Raw genomic sequence first — 18,486 nt, 5'->3', positions numbered from 1 at the left:
TTTGGAGTACTTGTAGACTTTTTTGTAACTCCAGTGAGATGCCTGATGGATTTCTTCAGGAATGGGACACCTGAGTCACTGCAAGGTTGAGTTTTCAGTCACACAAGTGATTTTCTACTTCGGCCTACATTTTCTCTGTTGTTTATTCTTGCTCTTCCATGGGAACAAACTTTCTAGCATGGAAATCAGCAGAGAGTGAGACCTAATTCTCACGGTGGAATTGTTGTGGGGCTAGAGACATTCTTTCTCCTCAGGCTTCTCCTGCCCTCATTAGTAAGCATACAAAGATAAGCCATAAAAAAAACGACTCTTAAAAATAGTATTAAAAGAGCAAGATCTTGAAGGAAAATTTAAAATATGTTTTTGGTTTCCAGATCGGTGTTTATGAGAATGTTTCTTGGTATCATATATGCATGTGTTGGCCCTCGGTGCGGGATGTCCTGTCACCTATCATACCTGGCCACATATGACAATATGTTGCTATGTGACCATGCTGAAGGCATCTCTTCTGTGCCAAGATAATCATGGAGACTCCATTTGAACCATATTTGGGGCAGTCTATTTTTGATAAGACCTAACTTTTAGTTTTTATCATAAATATTTGAAAACATCTTTGAGAGATTAAAGAAAAATACCTTTATCTGGCTTTATTGGTATTGTTGGAAATTGCTTGTGTCTGGAGTGGGTGATAGAAAAAATCTGTATGTCTGATCCTGGTACCATAGAGACTCAAAACTCATAAGTGTATGGTCAGAATCTTACTTGGTACTTCCCTTTAAACTGACCCACCATGCGTTATACTGGCCCCACAGAAGTAGTCTCCTCCTGCGAGGTACAAATATTTCATGAGCTATGAATGTTTAATTTGGAAAATACTTGGCATCATTCTAGGTCTTTATTTCAGAAAGCATCCTGGGATGGCATGGGTCCAAGTCACATTCCACAGAGCAGCTGAAAAATGGGACACTTGGCTCTTTGCCATCAGCCAGTGCCAACATAACCTGGGCAATTTTACCAAACTCCACGGAGGACGAACAAACCTTGGAGCCGGAGCCAGAGGTAAGCTAGCCATCCTCTCCTAGTGCATTCACAGCTTGTGTTATTGCTTGTTCAGAAATAGAGTAATTATATTTGTAACTTGCTCATCTCTTTGCTTTAAGAGGAGACAAATTATCAAATGGAAGAATTGCCTGGAGACACCAAATCAGCTGCATGTCTGCCTGCCATTTCTCTTGTTCCTTATGTCTGGCAGCTGCCGTGGGTGAACTGTAATTTTTCAAATGAGGAATCTCCTATTTTCATTGAAATGGGAGCCATTTTGACTTCAAGTGGGAGAGATTCTAACTGACCCATTAAAATGATGCCTGTTGACACGATGGGAGCAGTTACAATATATTATGTTGCTCCCCTGAACAGTGGCCTCTTCCTGTGTATTGTGATCATAAAAGCTCCTGCCTCACATGCTCGACTCCCGCATGCTATTGAATCAGCCAGAGTCCATGGGGTGGTGGTCAAGTCTGCAGAGCAATTTTGCTGTACCCCGTTTTAGGCTGGAGGAGAACTGTCCTGCCTTGTAGAGGACTGATCCCTGCAGACCTTGACTGCCAGCTAGGTCCCAGCAGGCCCCATGGAACCTGCCTTCTGTCACAGCTCTGCTCTCCTGTCTCTGTGACGTGGGAGCAGGAAGGGCACCAAAAGCAGGGATTCCTTTTGCCTATTTTATTTTGTGTCAGGAGTGCATTTTTGTGTTTCTTTCCTTTGATGTACATGTCTTCTTGAAATGTCTCTTGAACCAGGCCAAGACCGACCGGTTCACCATCTGTTAGAATTATTCTTTATTTCAGCTGAAGTCACTTTTGGCTGAAAATTGTGGAGCTTTTACAACGGCTGTTTTGTGAGGTTGAAAGTCCTAAGACCACTTCTTCCATCAGGTAGTCACGGTTATCAATTGAAGTTTTCCTCTGAGCTTCCTATGATTATATTCTCCAACAATGACTTAGTAGCCCAGCTCTTACAAAGGTACAATCGGTCTGCCTGCAAGTGTTTTATTAGCTTCTTTAAGGGGCCTTAATACAGTATGAAGCGAACAGAGAATGTGAAATTTTGAAAGGCACTTGGCCTATATCGTGAGCAAATTGCAGGTAAGTTGCCACCTATGTCCATGGTAGGAGCCCTGTTGTCTCCTTTGGGGGGCGCTAGGTGGGTTGGCTTTTGAGGACGGGTACTTGACTGTTAAAGAGTTGAAATAATACTGTACGATGTCCTTTATTCTCCTCAAAAGCAACCTGGTTCTGTATGAGGGAGTCATACCACAATGAATGTATTTAAAGTCTTGCTCTACAGGGAAATTAAGAGTAGAGAAGGACACCCCTAGAGCTTTAGTAATCATGAATTAGATTCACATTTCTTGTGTGTTCTTGGGTAAAAAACTTAACAGGGGCCATAACCTAATAGACCTGTTTGTTGAGGCTAGTGATGTCCTTACTCTGTGAATCCTTAGTGTTTCTGCTGCTTTCCTCTGAGAGGCTGAGTCTTTAATAAAATCATCACCATTTGTCTTCCCAGTTATTAGCACTGGCGTAAGGTAGCATCTAATTGTCTGTAAGAAATAAGTAGCTCCTAAGTTCAACTATTTAAAGATACTTTGAAGGAGAAGAGCTTTTACCATTAAATTGGAACCATTCTTAACTTCTGGTTGTATTTTTACCATTATTCCTTGGGTCAGAGCAGTATAAAGCATTTTTTTTTCAGTAATTCCTTCTAGCAATGAGAGACTTAGGAGTGGCATGATGTTTTGATGGTTTCCTGAACAGGGAGAATTAGAATTTTTTGGCAAAGACTCCCCTCATTTTTTCCAGTTGACAGTGCTCATATCTGATTCTCAAAACCCAAACAGCTCATGTTGGTTGGACACTATTTTTCATTTTAGCCCCTTGTACTTTGTCACTGTTTTTCTCTGTCTTTATAATTGAAGAAACTAGCAAAATCTCCATAGGTTTATTGTCAGAAAAAGGAAAATTTTCTATTGCCTCCCTTCTGTACAATAGAGAAATAACTCCAGAAGGAATGAAACAAAACTCATACAGGCTAAAAATTCCTTAGAAGTTTCCTTAATGCTCCTAGTACAAAGGATATATTTATGTGAGCAGTTGTTGGAGAACTAATTTTAAGAAGTCTAGTTATTGTGGCGCATTAGCTAAATAATCTTATTTTCTTCTGGTTTGTTGTTTGATTATGTTTTAGGTCTATGGGAATAACAATTAAGATTCAAAATGTCCCTCCCCACTGCTGGTTTGAGATTACCATAAAATAACCTACAACTAGGAAACAAATGTATTTTCAAGCTTAGTCTGTTCTTTTCAGCAGAGCCAAAGCTCAAAGAATAGTGTGAGTTTAATACACGAGAGATAAGGGAACTGGTGGTTGCTGTTATCAAATGCAGTGATCTTAATTTTTATTCTTTTGGGGCTAGAACTAACCATGTAAGTGAAATAGTCTTCAGTGAAATGAGTTAGGATCTTGGTTTCACCCATTTACAGAATAATTTTTCAGCTCTGTTACAGCATTTGAAATTTAAATAGAGAAAGGATTTTGTCATGCTTTCTTTTTTGAATAATGCCTTGTTTTAGGACAAGAAGGGTAGTGGTTGGGCTGAATACTGTGCGCTGGCTCCAGTACCTTCATTCCACCTTCTGGGTTTCCCCTACATTTGGGTCTGGGAACTGAACCCAGCACATGTACATGCCAAGCACAACCTGTGCCCCTGAGTGTGCACCCCCATCCTCACCCCCTTGATTGGAAAGATTAGAACCCACATCTCCATGTCCCCAGTTTCCTTATAGCTGGGTTCCTAATTGCATAGCAGTAAGTGTGTGTGTGTGGTTTAGAAAACCAAGTCCCTACATGTGCTGCTAAAGGGCAGGGTCAAAGAGACCTTAGTGTTCAGGGGCATTGGGGTGACCTCCTTCCTTGCACTGGGCTTTCATCCCACCTGCTTGGGCGTGAGAAGCTGCTGTGGTGGCCGTGGTGGCTTCCTGGCTCGTTGCTGTGTATAGTGGTTTGTCATCAGAGTTAAAACCCTCTAGGACTCCTGCCTTCTTTAGTCCTTTCAGTGATTCTACAAGCCCTGGATTCCTCCATCAAATTCCTTTCTGATTGAAATCCCTGAAGTGATTTCTGTTTCTGGCTGGAGTGATGGCGTGAGGGAGCACAATGTGACGTGAAGACCATCCTTGTCTTGAGGAGCCATGGAGACATACTCATCTTGCTGGACAATGTAGTTGAGGGACAAAATCTTAGTTTTCTTAGAAATCATGCTTATGAAGGCATAATTCATAATGTAGTTCAACCTTTTAAATTCAATTTGTCAGTTACAACAGATCAAAACACTGAACAGTTCTATCACCTCCAAATTCTCTGTGCCACTTTATAATTAGCTTTTCTCATGCCTCACCCTGGCAACCATGGATCACTTTCTGTCTCTATAGTTTTGCCTTTCCCAGAATGTCCCCGAGATGGGATCACACAGTACATAGCATCATGTAACCCACATCACAGTGCTGTCACATGTCACCCCAGCGCATTCTTCTTGTGTCATGGGTAGTCATTGGATCCATTTTTCCATTCGGTGAGTTGAAAAATATATGGCAAACTTTAAAAACTTTATACTCCTTGGATAAGGTGGGAAAAGAGCAGCAATAAGAAATAGTATTGTGTTAGTTACTTGAGAAAATTTAGATGTCCAGATACCTTCCTCTGGCCTTAGGAGAATCAGTACTATTAGGTTCTTCACAGGAGAGCCTGAGTGGAACATTTTTAACCTCAAGGCATAAGCTGGTCCAGAGGACCCATCCTTGCTTTTTACTGTAAATATATACTTTAGCATTATGGTAGTCAGCTGTGCATCCCAGTATTTTCCTTGAAGATATAGGAAGTAATCTGTGTGTTTACTCACTTGGTATGAAAACGACAAGGGGCACCCAGGCACACGAGCAGAAGTTATTAAGACAGGCCTTGGACCCACCTTTAGGCCCTGGTCAACTGGTTTTGTGTATGTCTACCAGAGCATCACAGAGGGTCCAATAGACCCAACCACTCTGGGATTTGTTAAAGAATGAAAAAAAGTTTTCTTTTGATTTTTCAGGTAGAAGTAGGGCAATTCAGTACAGTGAAAAACCAGATATGCAAGTTTTGGAGGAGGTCAAAAGTGAATCATCAGGTTACTCATGCATGTATGATGAAAATGATCCATTATGGTAAAACATATGTTTTCACAACAGAATAGTGATATGGGTGTGTGATGAAGAGGGTATCGGTGACGATGATGATGAACTTTGACTTTGAACGTGTGAGCTAAAGTTCCTGTGACAGTGAAATGGAACAAGCATTGACTGATAACACCTCACTAGTTGAACAGAAAGCATTCATGGGTCTGCTTGCGTTAGTATGGATTTTGTATGGTGATCACAAGAATGGGAAAAGGGATGAGTCAAAACATGGCATAAAAATTTGTGGCCTTTTACATGTGAAGATTAGTAATGCTTTCAATTTAGACATTTATGCTGGAACTCAGCTACCAGGCCCTTATTCATATAGTAAATAAACTCAACGATGTTGTGGAAGACTTGTTCCTTCCATCTCTCAAACTAATTGAACTGTGACATTTGACAGTTGGTTTACCAGTTTCCAGTTGTATTTGCTAACAGTACAAATTGACCCGTGTGGAAACTGTACACAGGAACAAAGTGAAAATTTCAGATGAAATGTTGCAATTCATATGAATGTGGGTCCAAAATGCAGTACAATCTTTGGATTTCAAAAAGATATAACATTGGCCTTGTATATGGCAAAGAATAGCAAACTGGTACTGCTGATGTCAGCATTTCACCACGATGGAAATACTGATAGAAACCTCAACAAAATGGAAGCCTTGAGCCAGGTGTGGTGGCTCACGCCTGTAATCCCAGCACTCGTGAGGCTGAGGCAGGGGGATTGTTGCTAGTTCAAGACCAGCCCGGGCTACAAAGTGAGCTCAAGGCCAGCCTGAACTACATAACGAGACTCTGTCTCAAAAAGAAAAGAAAACAAAACAAAAAACGGGAAGCCTTAGAGACTGACTTTCTACAATAAAATCAAAGGGAAAGTAAATTCTGTCAACTATGATGTCACTGGAAACACAAAGCATTGGCCAGTGACTGTGTTTTACTCAGTCCTAAATGTGTGTGGCACAAATAGTTTGATAGTTTACAAAGAAAATAATAAGTGCAAAATATCATAGAGAAATTTTCTTAAAAGGATTGTGACTAGAACTCACAAGAGATCATTTACAGCAGAGGAAAAACAAAATATTTCTGCCCAGGGGAACTACACCAAAAAATTGTAGAGCTGTTGTTGAGCTGCCAGGTGAACAAGCAGGCACAGCATCACAAAAACCTACAGCAACAGGAAAACAAAAAAGATGTCAACTGTGCCTTACGAGGAAGTACAGGAGAATGAAACACATGTAGTATGTGTGAGCAATACCTGTGTGTGAAGCATGCAGTTGTCCTGTGTGAAGATGCCTTGGATGTGACAGTTGAATCAAAGCTCATTTCCGAGTTCTTTTCGTGTTTTGTTGTAGGTCATGTAAAAATTTATTTTTGATATCTTTTAGGTTTTGTAAGGAAGTATACAGCTGATGTGAGAATATTGATGTCTATTCTAAAAGCACTCACCAAAAACCAAATGATGTTGAAAATTTTGGTGCTTTTTTTATAAATAATTCTAAAAATTCAGTACTTTATATTTTTCCTGTTAAGTACTCTTTGTTTAATAAAACTCAAAATTATAACCTTCCAAAGAACTTTTCTAAAGAATAAATGTGCATCTGACAGACACATTTATACACTTTGATGACAAAATTAGTCTTATGCTCCAAGGGCTACGTCCATTGTCAAGAGCACAGTGTTGACTACCATTAAACCCTGTTGTTCATCCCAGTTAGAAGCTTTGCCTGATTAACCATTTAAGTTGCAGAGCTACAGAGCTATAACGACAACACTCCCACATCCAGCAGGGTTACAAAGACTTCTTACATGTAATTTCCCAACTTAAACATTCCAGTTGCGAGCTTTAACAGATAAGAAACAGACTTCGAGTTGGGAACATTTCTAAATGCAAACAAATCACCTAAGTAGCTCACATGCCTGCTAGACACTGTCACAGTTGTGCTGCTGTGTGCTTATTGTGCAGCGTGAGAGTGTACAGTGCTCAGTCAGGGTCCGGGATGTCCAGAAGCAAGAGGAAAGCAGAGGCAATGGCAAGGGGCGGGGTGGGGGCTGCTAGGAGGTGCAAAGCAGTGACCGTGCAAAGAAAAGTAAAAATAATTGAGAGATTGAACTGAGGTGAAAAGGTGGTAGACGTGGCTCATTCTCACAGTGTGAATCTTCAGTCACTGTCACGATTCCAAAGAGCAAGTACAGGGTCATGGAACAGGTGAAGTCTTCTGTGCCGGTGAAGCGTGCTGTGCCATTTAAGTCAATAATATCCCAAAAGTGTGGTCCAGGGATAGAGGAGATGGAGAAACTTCCCAGTCTGTGAATGCAGGATCAGCATCATCATTGAGTCCAGTCAACTTAATGCTTATTCAAAAAAAAGCTAAAAGCCTGTTTGAGGAGTTAAAGAAAAAAATGGGGTGAACAGGGTACCTCTTTTTCCCTAAGACTCACTTTGTTGGGCTTAGGCACAAGTCTGACTTAGAAATGTTCTCCTGGGATGGAACTCATTTGTAATTCCGGGGCTTACTGTGATGTCCACGTGTACAGAGTACTAGATAAGAGTGTAAGTTAGCCTGTTGGATTTTGGTTAGAGAAATGCACAACTGAATTGTCAAATAAGCAAGTTCTAATTCTCTCTTCTCCAAGAGAGGAAAATTGTTTTTGAGGATAAACCACATCACTAAGCTAAGTTCTCCTCCAAGAAGAATTTTCATGCTCTTGGTTGAATTGCATTTTATCTCTGGACTTTGGAACCATTTAATAATAACATCTAAAACTGTCATTTTAAAATTCTCTGACATACAACTAGAAGCCTGACCAGAGCAATCCCTCAACCATTCTTATTTCTTTATTCATTTCCAACACATAAATGTAAATGTTGCTTGAAGCTGTATCATAGAGGGTATTTTAATGTAATAAAAATTTAAAACTTAACTGTCTAATATTAAATACATTTCTAACACTGTTCAAGAATACAACTAAAAGACAGGACCTATTCCCATGATTAGACAACTGCAAACTTAATGAGCCTTGATACTTTGACTGCAATTGCGAGATAAGTATAGCTCAGCCAGAAAAAAAAAAATATTTCTCTTACTTCCAAATCCCAGAGAGTTATCACTAGAAGTTATCTGGACTCCTCTGCCCCATCTCAGTGAGGGATTCTTCCTCTGTGTTGTAGAATATTATCCCCAGAGAGGAGTTGTTTCTGTAAAACTGAATTCTGCCTAATAATTAAGGACAAAGACATTTATAACCAACTGTGGAAAATTATGTTACCTGCCTTTTGTGTACTTCCTTTTGGAAACAAACATAAATGATTAAAAACTCCAGTCAAGGCTGATGATTTGGAACTGAGATTCCCGTCAGCCTGCTAGCATAATAAAGCTGCCTTCTAAAGCCCCTCTGGTGCCGTGTCTCCATTTGGTCTGGTCCTGAATTCCGCATCTGTATCAGCTGTGGGGTGATGATGGCATTTTGAAGATACCCAAAGTGTATGTTGTTTTAATTCTTTAATTCTGTCAACATAGATTTTCAATCTTAAAGGTCTGTTCAAAATACTTGAAGCATATGTATTGGTTGTCAACAGTTTGACTAAGGAGGGAGGCAACCACCAATGATTTATAGTGATTGAAAATCACTTTATTGAATTCTGGGAGGAACTTGCTCCAAATGAAATTGCTACATCGGAAATGTTGATTACATTTAAGATTTGTTACAGTGAATTTGCATGTGATTGGTTTATCCTTACAAACTCAGTTCTCCTCCCATCAACAAACATAGCTCATTTGTTTTTCCTCCCCAGGTTCTGTAGAATGAACTTTTTTGTCTTTGATCACTGACCTTTTTGGTTAGTTCTTTTGCTTTTTGTGGTGCTGGGGATTGAATCCAGAGCCTCATGCATCCTATGCTCATGTTCCACTGCTGAGCTACAAGGCCAGTCATGGAATCATTGCCTTTGAATCATTTAATCCTAGGATAGCTTTTCGGGGTCAAATGACCATTCTCCAAATTGGAGTGGCTGACTGATTAGCTACACATCACATAACTAGTCAGGGAAGAAACAAAATCCATACCCAGACTGCTTTCTTTTTGTGATAATGTCTTTTCCTTTATACCAAACCATTCCCTATGTTTGGTAGAATTCTTTCAATTGCAAGTAACAGAAAATCCAACAATTAGTATTCAAGACATAATACATTTAAATTTCTCACATAAGAATTCCAGCAGTTGGTGGTTCCAGGTTTGGCGCAGCAAATTTTGTTTGCCTTAAAGACACAGAACTCTTCCTTTCTTTGCACTGTTAGCTTTTTATTCTTGTGATTGTCGCTGCATGGTTGCAGGTTGGTGGCTATCATTTTAAATGCTGCATCTCCACATTGTATCCCTTAGAAGGAAGACATGGGGCTGTTTGTAAGACTCTTTAGGGGGAAAGGAAGCTCTAATATGCTTCCCCTATTACATTACAGTCAGAACTGGCTCACACACCATCTCTGATGATGATGGGTAAACTTGGTTCCCTTGAGTGTCCTTCCTTTACTGTGGAGAATTTTTGTTCCTTTCCTGAGACCAGAAGGCACTCAGAGTGCAGAGAGCCCAGCATGGAGTTTCTGTTAGCAGAAGAGGGTGGGAGCAAGGCCTGGTGGTAGCGCAGATCCAGTTACCTGCTGGGTTCCCAAGTCTATCTCCAGCAAATTGTTCTTATGTAGTGGTCCTCTTCAGTTGCCTGTTTCATCTCATAGGTCAAATTCTTGGATGGAATGCTCACTATTACCGCTTTGCAGAAGTACAGAATGTTTAGCAAAGTACTATGCATGTAGTGGATACTCCACAAATATTTGAAAAAAATCGAAGTGATAAAGCCCATTGGTAGTGGGATGGCATGTTCTGCACTTCTTGTCTTTTTTATGTATGCCTAGGTGATTCATAAACCCCAGTAGAAAGGACTTTAGTGAGTTGGGGCATATGGCTTACCCATGCTTCTGTGATAGGTTTATTAATGACCAGTGCCCTGCAGTTCTCCATGCAGAAGATGCTCCTATTAGTTGGTCCATTTCCAGCTGTTGGTCTTGACCACTTACTCAATAGGTGCTGGATGGTGGTGGGTAGAAGAGGGACTCATTATAACCTTTCAGAAGAACCATGAGGGCATCGATGGTGAAATGCATGATGATTTGATCATCAGGATTTCTTCTTTTCTTCTGGTAGTTTGGCCCCTGGGGAAAGTAGTCTGTCCTTCAAGCTGATGTAGAAGATTGTCTCCTAGCTGTCAGACTTCCAGGACTTATTAAAACTCAGGTGGATCAAGGTTGTTGTTTTTACTTGAAAACATGCTGTACACTCATTAGTTTGTGGTCCAGGATAGTAAGGGGGTGATCATCCACTCAGTTACTGTGTGCTGGCTGTTGAAACCCTTCTTGGTTTAGCCTATTTTCATAACCCAGTTTATTCTGTGCATATTTCATTTCTTATGAGATTAGAAACAGAAGAAATAGCTCTTACTATGGGATGTTTCCAAGATTAGGATGCCACTGCTATGTAGGTGCTGGTGCTATGTGACCGAGGGGCTTCCTGTGGCCTACAGGCAGTGAAGGTGACTGGGTGTGAGGTGTCAGAGAACTTGAAGATGTTTTGTCACATTCACACAGGTCATGATTGTCGTAACTCCCGTGGTTAAGAAAAAAATCAGTACCGAGTACTATTTGCACCCCACCCCGCCACATAAGCTGTGAATGTTACCTGGGGCTCCTCACCACTGAGCTACACCCCAGCTCTTTGTTTCTCCTTAACCACTGAACAAGCAGTACACACCAACCTAAGCCTAAGTGTGTGTTTTTTTTTTCTTTTTTAAAAAATTTTATTTAAGGAGAAAAAAAAAGCAGAGAAAGGGTACAAGTTATACAGATTTACAGAAAAAAATGAACAGTAGGAAATCACTAGTTATTGGATTACGTATTGTCATCTTAGAAATAATTGTTCAAGTCACAAAATTAAAGCTTGTAAAGTGGACATTCCAACAGTGAGACTGCAAACAGTTCTGTTCAATGATCCAACAAAACTCAGTGATATCATTATCTATCTTATACACTTAAATATACATGCAGTTATATCATTTAGAGCATTTTCTTTTCCTCACTTTTGTACAATGACAATTACACATTTTGGGTTTTGTTGCTCCCACAGTTCTTATTACTTTTTTGGAAGGGAGTAGAACCAAATGTGACATAACAGAACAGAGTCAATCAAATCAAAAGGGTGGACATAATAGATGATGTAAAAGCATAATACAAGGTGATCAACAATGATTACCATAATGCCTCCCACTATCTCTAATAGAATTGCCTATATCATCAGTTATAATAAAATTGAACAAAACAGTAAAGAACAAAACCGACAAAACCAAAACATTGGAGACATTATAGGTCTTCAAAAGTAGATAATAGTCAACGAGAATGGGTGTCCTAATGAATCTCACTATCTTCACAGCTGTTGCTTAAACTTTCAAACCTGGTACTATCAAGCAAAACAGAATAGGGGGACATCAGTCAAAAACAAGATGGTGAGAGTAATACAGGGCTTTAAATCAAGATAATGGAAAGTCAAAGTGGGTTACTATAATATATCCTATTTTTTATTTATTTTTCCCTTAATTAAAAGGATAAAAATAAAAAAGTAAATAATGAAGTGGAGATTGAGATAAAAGAGGGCATAACATGCTTTTTTCTCTTACATAAAAATTTTTTTTAAAAATCTATTTTTTTTTTGCTCAGGAAAATTTGATTTATTCCCACTTCTTTTTTTTTTTTAATTTTATTTAAGGAGAAAAGAAAAAAAAAGCAGGGAAAGGGTACAAGTTATACAGATTTACAGAAAAAAAATGAACAGTAGGAAATCACTAGTTAATGGATTACATATTGTCATCTTAGAAATAATTGTTCAAGTCACAAAATTAAAGCTTGTAAAGTGGACATTCTATCAATGATACTGCAAACAGTTCTGTTCATTGATTCAATAAAACTCTGTGATACCATTTTCTATCTTATACACTTAAATATACATGCAGTTATATAGTTTGGAGCACTTTCTTTTCCTCTCTTTTGTACCATGACTATTACACATTTTGGGTTTCATTGCTCTCACGGTTCTTATTACTTTTTTGGAAGAGAGTGAAACCAAATGTGACATAACAGAACAGAATCGGTCAAGTCAAAAGGGTGGACATAATAGATAATGTAAAAACATAATATAAGGTGATCAACAATGGTTACCATAATGCCTCCCGCTATCTCTAATAGAATTGCCTATATCGTTAGTTATAATACAATTGAACAAAACAGTAAAGAATAAAACCGACAAAACCAAAACATTGGAGACATTGTAGGTCTTCAAAAGTAGCTAAGTGTGTTTTTAAAGAACTTCTTGGACTTGGCTTCTGCAGCTTTCATGAGCTCTCTCACTATAGGGCATGATTCTCTATTTTCCTGTATAGCTTTGGGAGGATTCATTTCAATTTACACTACTTTCTCAAGGTCCTTTTCCCTTTTGTCTCCATTCCCCTTGTTTCCTTCCTTTTTGTCAGCAGTGATAAGGTTTTATCTTCTTGGCTAAGTGATGTCTTTACGAGAGGAAGAGTTTAGTGGAGATTCTCAAATCACGGCTTTGCTGGTGGGATGTTCTGGGCTCTTTGCTGAGTTTGCCACTGGGGTGAGTGTTCATCACGTGGCCCCCTTTTCTCCCCTCCCCCAGGCCAGAGTGGCATTGTGACATAGACACCCATCAGAGTGTTGGGGACATAACCACCTTGGATTTGCCAATAGCTGGAACCCTATGAAAAAAATTAGCACCGAGAACTACAGTCTCTCCTGTACTGCAGCAGTGCCCCCAGGAGTAAGCGCTTTGACCCTGGTGAATGAAGAGGGATTAAAGCCACCCCAGTGTTTCATGTGGGTTTTCCTCCACTCTCTCCTTTTCTCCCTTCTTTTCTTGCATTCCTGTTACCACGAAGGGAGAGCATCAGATCTGTGTGAAGGGCAAAGTCTGAAGGACTAGTGATATGGTAGGAAAGTTTTTAGTGCTATTGTTTTGGATTCTTGCTCTCACCGTTATAAGTGCAGCTCCCGACCCTCACAACCGCCCTCTTCCTCCTCGCGAACTGGGACCCATGAAATCATCCCAGCAGAAAAGACCTTTGCACTGTCTGCCTGGGTTAAATTTTTATTTGCCCACAATGAAGAACTATTCCTGAGGTGATTTATGTGCTGGCCCCAGTGACATTTGTTTTCTGAAGATGAAAAGTCAACGCTCAGAGATTTATGATCTTGGGGAAAGAATGTTATGGAAAAAGAGTAAAATATTTCTCCTATATGCTTTGGGCTTTGTCTCAGTTAATCGGTGAGTTCTTGTATCCCTTTAGCAGTTTACATTGAGTCTTGTAGCATTGCAGGGGCTTGATTATAAGTGTGTAGTGTTTTGGTGGTGACGGCAGCTGTGGGAATAAGGGGAGAAACGGGTTGTGTGGGTGAGCTGTGGAAGTCTCTCAGCTCTGGCGGTGGTGTTCAGACCCTGCTGTGCAGGACTGGAGCGGCCCCTTCTCTGATGCTTGAACATACTGTGCCACCAGCTGCTTGGCTGCCCATGCTGTCTCCAGCTCCCTGGGGCCCAGCCCTCCTTGCTGCAGGTCCTGGCCTAGCTGGGATCAAGTGGGCAGGCTCTATGAGACGAGTGCTTCGGGCGTGTGCTGTGTCATCCCTGTCTCCGTCCTTTTCCTCCTCTTGAGGACAGTGCACTGTCACTCCTGCCAACGCCCTGGCCCCTTTTTTCTGCTTTTTGTCATTTACCCGTGAGCTAAGCATACACCAGATAGTCCTGTGTCACATGCTGCTCTCTCTGTTGGCTACAAAAGTCCTAGTAAATAACCTCCTTACTAACACGTACAAAGAGTGGCAGAATACAGCCATGTCAGGGAACAGAGCCACGAGTTCCTCACATCGCCACAGATCTCCACATTTTCCTGCATCATTTTGTCAGAATTGTTTTCCTTTAAAATCGGTAAGAAATGAGCGAGACCTGGTGGTATAAGCTTATATAAGCAGAGCACTCTGGAAGGCTAAGACAGGAGGATCACATGTTCAAGCCCAACCTGAATGGCTTAGACCTTGTTTCAGAATTTTAAAAAAGTGTTGGAGAGGGGGAGCAGGAATCTGGGGATATGGCTCTGTGTGAGGGCCTTAGGTTCAGTCTCCAGTATTGGGGGTAAAATAAATAGTGGTACCTTGGTTCAAGAACACTTTTGTTTATGAACCACACTGCCGACCAACAAAAGTGTTCTTGAACCATATCCCCAGATTCCTGCTCCCCCTCTCCAACACTTTTTTTTTTTTGCTTGTGAGCTCTGCATTGAGTGACAAATAGGAACATGACCATCTTTCTTGGAATCATGGAATGAATTAAGTTCATGTACGGTCTATAACTTTATCGTTATTTAAAACTAGTATTTTAAGATGATCAAATCTCAACTTTGTTATAGCACATATGTAGTGTTGAACCGATTTTATGAGTTTAGAAGAGATTTGTGAGTTTCTCTGGGAGGGGACCTCTCTCCATGATGACATTGTGTTTTGGAAAATACGGTTTGGATCCCAAGTATCTTTTTAGTTGTTTATGTACTAGAATGTAGAGCCAGCTTGTATCAGTGGCTTCAAAAAACTACATCATGTAATTTAGGGAGAAAGTTACTCCTTGGGGAATATGAACTTTTCTCATAGTAGATTGATACTGGTGTATTGCATTGAGAGAAGACATGGAAACAGGAGGAAAGGATATACTTTTATGTTTCTCTGTGTTTAATAAATTTTTAGTGCTAAGAACTTTATTTGGGATGGCATCTTTTATAGAAATCTGCATAATGGGAACATTTGTGCGTGGTAAATACTGCCCTGCCTGGTAAGTGGTTCTCAGTCAGGTGAGTCTTTGTGCTCTGCATGGACAAATGCTCATCACAGCTACTGAGCAAGCCTGGCAGAAGTGTTTATTAGTCCCAGCTCCCACCACACAAAAGCTTTTGTTGATATTCTTGGCAAATGATTTTTAAATTTTTTTTTATTTGTTTATTTAGGTACCAGTAATCAAACTCATGACCTTGCACTTGCCAGGCAGACACTTAGGCCTTGAGCTATATCTTCGGCCCTGCAAATGTTTTTTAAAAGAAGGAATCAAATGGTAGGGTATAAGATATAAAATAATAAAAGAGAAGGTCCTGTGTTTGAGGTTTGGATATTGAGTTTAAAAGTTCTTCAAAGTCCCAGAGGTTTGGTAGGTGCAATTAGGTGATTGGATTTTAGGGTGGTGGGAATGAAGCCAATATTCTTTCTTCTCTGGAGCATTTTGTTATTTTGTCCCTTTAAGCTGTTACTTGGTGGGGGTGGGGATTAGTACGATGTCTCTCTGGAGTCCCAGCTGTGGAGTCTGACAGTGCTTTGAACCCAAGCTCTGTGATTACTGCCTGTAAGAACCTGAGCATGCACATCATCTGTGGTCATAGCAGTAATTTCCTGAAGGCAGTGTGGTGACAGTTATATGAGATCATATATTTTCAAGCTTCATCTCTGTGCTCGGAATACAGCAGTGAGTCTGTCCTTATTAAAATTGTACTTTGGACTGGCTTGCTTATCTTCATTTGTAGATATGAAGTATCCTGGGGGGCCCTTTGGAGTGTTCGTTGTTACACTCTGACACTATTCTGGGGGTCACTGGTCTTCCAGAGGAGTCTGGTTGTGAGTGGTGATGTGCTATTTGCATGGTGTGGCGTGATTTGCAAAGGGCTTCTCAGCTGGAGATATAGCTCAGTGGTAAAGCGCTTGTATGCACAGGGTGGTGATTGGCAGCACCACAAAAAACAACAAAGCCAAAAAAGAAAGAAAAAGCAAAGGACTTCATTAATAATTTTTTCAGGTATCCTCTCCATATGTAGCTAATTTAATAATCATCTAGGGAGTTCTGTTGATGGTGTCTTGCCTGCATTTCTGTGAGGAAGTCTCCAATCACCTGGCCAGTTGGCAGCGCTCATAGTAGGATCTTCAGGCTGATATTTACAGGTTTGTGCAGCAGAAGAATCCTGGGATGTGCAGAAATAAGGAAGTAGGTTTTCCTAGTTTTCTGTTGCTGCTGTAACAAAATACCATGCCTCTGTCGCCTTAGGAGTCTTTAAGTTTCAGTCTGACCCAGTGTTGGCAGGGCTGTTCCTTTCTGGAGGCTCTAGGGAAGCATCTGTTTCCTTGTTTTTTGCAGTTTCTAGAGGACTTCCGGGTGTCTTGACATCCTCTGTCTTTAGAGCCAGAAACCTTGTATCTCTCTATCCTGCTTCTATAGTCCTCTCACTCTTTCTGACTTTTCTCTCTGCATCCTGCTCTAACTTAAAGCATGCTTAAAGATTGCATTGAACCTACCTAGATCACCTAGAAAAATCTCCTTAAGTCAAGGCCGGCTAATCAGTCACCTTAATTCTCTGCTGCTGTGTGGCCTTTCGTGGTCCTGGACTTGCACATCTTGGGGATAGCAGGTGAGTCAGCCAGGTCACAGCACGCATTGGGGCTGCTGCAGGAGTGAACTGGGATCACCCTCTGGTTTGAAATTGAGCACAGTGTTCAAATGCTCCCTTTAAGAAAGTATGACTCCACTGCATTCTTTATTAGCAGAAAAATAACTGGCTCTGCTTTTTGTACAGACAAAACCTTTTCAAACTTGTTTTTCCCAGTCTGCCCCTACTCGTCACCCCTTCTCTTCCCACTGCCCCCGAGAGTCTTAGACGTAAGCCAGACATGAAACCAGAATGTCTCATCTCCGACAATTCAGGCTTTTTATAGCCCGGCAGTGGAGAATTTTAAAAATTGCTGTAAAATAACATAATTGCATTTAAAAAAAAAACAGCATGGAGCTTGTACAGAGGCAAAAGTAAAGATCCACTTTTTAAACTGACTTTTCTGATGTTCACCTTCGTAAGGGCTGCACTGTGTCTGTCTCGGGGAATAGCCCAGCCATCACGTAGATGTTTATCATTTTTACAGGCCTTTTATTCCAGTGGGCTCATATTATAGGTAATGTTCTATGGCTTCTTAGTTTAACAGCTTCTCAGTATCTTCCTGTGTCAGTATGCAGAGATAGTTTGCATTCTTTTGAGCGGCTTTAAAGCCATTCCATTCAATGAATGTCTTCTAATTCACAGTTATAAGTCATATTTTAGTTATCCTGTAATTAACCAGATATGAGGACAAACATTTAATATGTCCAGTGTTTTGCTACTACAGATTGTGCCTACGTATATTTTTGTGCACGTACACAAATTGTTTTATGTAAGGAAACTTCGTAGTAATGGAATGCAAGTGAAATTCAGGCAAAATGTGGGACTTTAAAATGTTGATAATTATGACAGAAATGCTGTCTAAGATTAAGAGCCTACTTTATAAGCTGCCAATTATTCTGTACCTTTGCCATTAAAGAACAGTGATCAAGCTCTTATTTATTTTAGGCGAACAATGGTATCTTGCTTTGAATTTCTGCTTTTATAATTATGGGCAAAATTAAGTATATTTTTCTATAATTCATTAGCAATTTGTATCTCTTTTGCCTTTAACCTCTTGTGTATAGCCTTTGCAAATTTTCAGTTGGGTTTTTGAACTTCCTAATTAATATTCTTCACAACTTCTTCTATACAGTAAGCAAACTGTTGTTTTCTACATTTTGGGAGCACTTGTAGAAATCAGAAGCAGCGACAATAATCCTGATCATTGTCGCTGTTGTAAAATGTCCTCACACAAGGACTTTGTAGCTTGAAGCATTTGGGAGTCCTTTCATAATTTAGTATTAATTTAAAATTAGAATCCAGAATTTTGTGTCACCATTTAGGAACACAACTTGACTTGCCCTGCGGGCAGGTCTGTGTGCCAGCTGTTTTGTGGAGAGACACAGCGACTTTGGGAGTATACACCAACTGATAACATTGATCCGTCCTGGGGATGTCATCTAGCCAGAATTGAGCAGTCCCTTCATTCAGAGAATTGCCAGTTGTAGTGGTAATGCCAGCTTCCCTGGGGGCTGAGACAGGAGGGTGCAAGTTCTAGGCCAGCTTGGGTAACTTAGTGTGATCCTATGTCAGAGGACTGGCTGTACCTCAGTAGTGGTTGGGCTCAACTCAGTGGTGGAGTTCAACTCCCAGATCCTTGGTACTTCTGGGTGG

General features: G+C 40.4%; 1 protein-coding gene across 4 annotated transcripts in view; it reads left to right on the top strand.

Moving 5' to 3' along the window:
- Osbpl10 (oxysterol binding protein like 10) overlaps positions 1–18,486 on the top strand; it is a 287,054-nt gene that overhangs the window by 217,270 nt on the left and 51,298 nt on the right. For 3 of the 4 annotated variants that reach the window (XM_063257089.1, XM_063257088.1, XM_063257090.1), the window contains one exon: positions 905–1,059. The exons of the other annotated variant lie outside the window; for it this stretch is intronic. In XM_063257089.1, the coding sequence (XP_063113159.1) occupies positions 905–1,059 (155 nt within the window). The remainder of the gene's footprint in view (positions 1–904; positions 1,060–18,486) is intronic. 4 annotated transcript variants of the gene reach the window in all.

This window comes from Cavia porcellus, unplaced genomic scaffold (genome assembly GCF_034190915.1).
Source record: "Cavia porcellus strain 051 isolate PalLab524CR breed Dunkin Hartley unplaced genomic scaffold, mCavPor4.1 scaffold_10, whole genome shotgun sequence".
NCBI lineage: Eukaryota > Metazoa > Chordata > Mammalia > Rodentia > Caviidae > Cavia > Cavia porcellus.
This window is presented reverse-complemented; position numbering and strand designations above follow the sequence as displayed.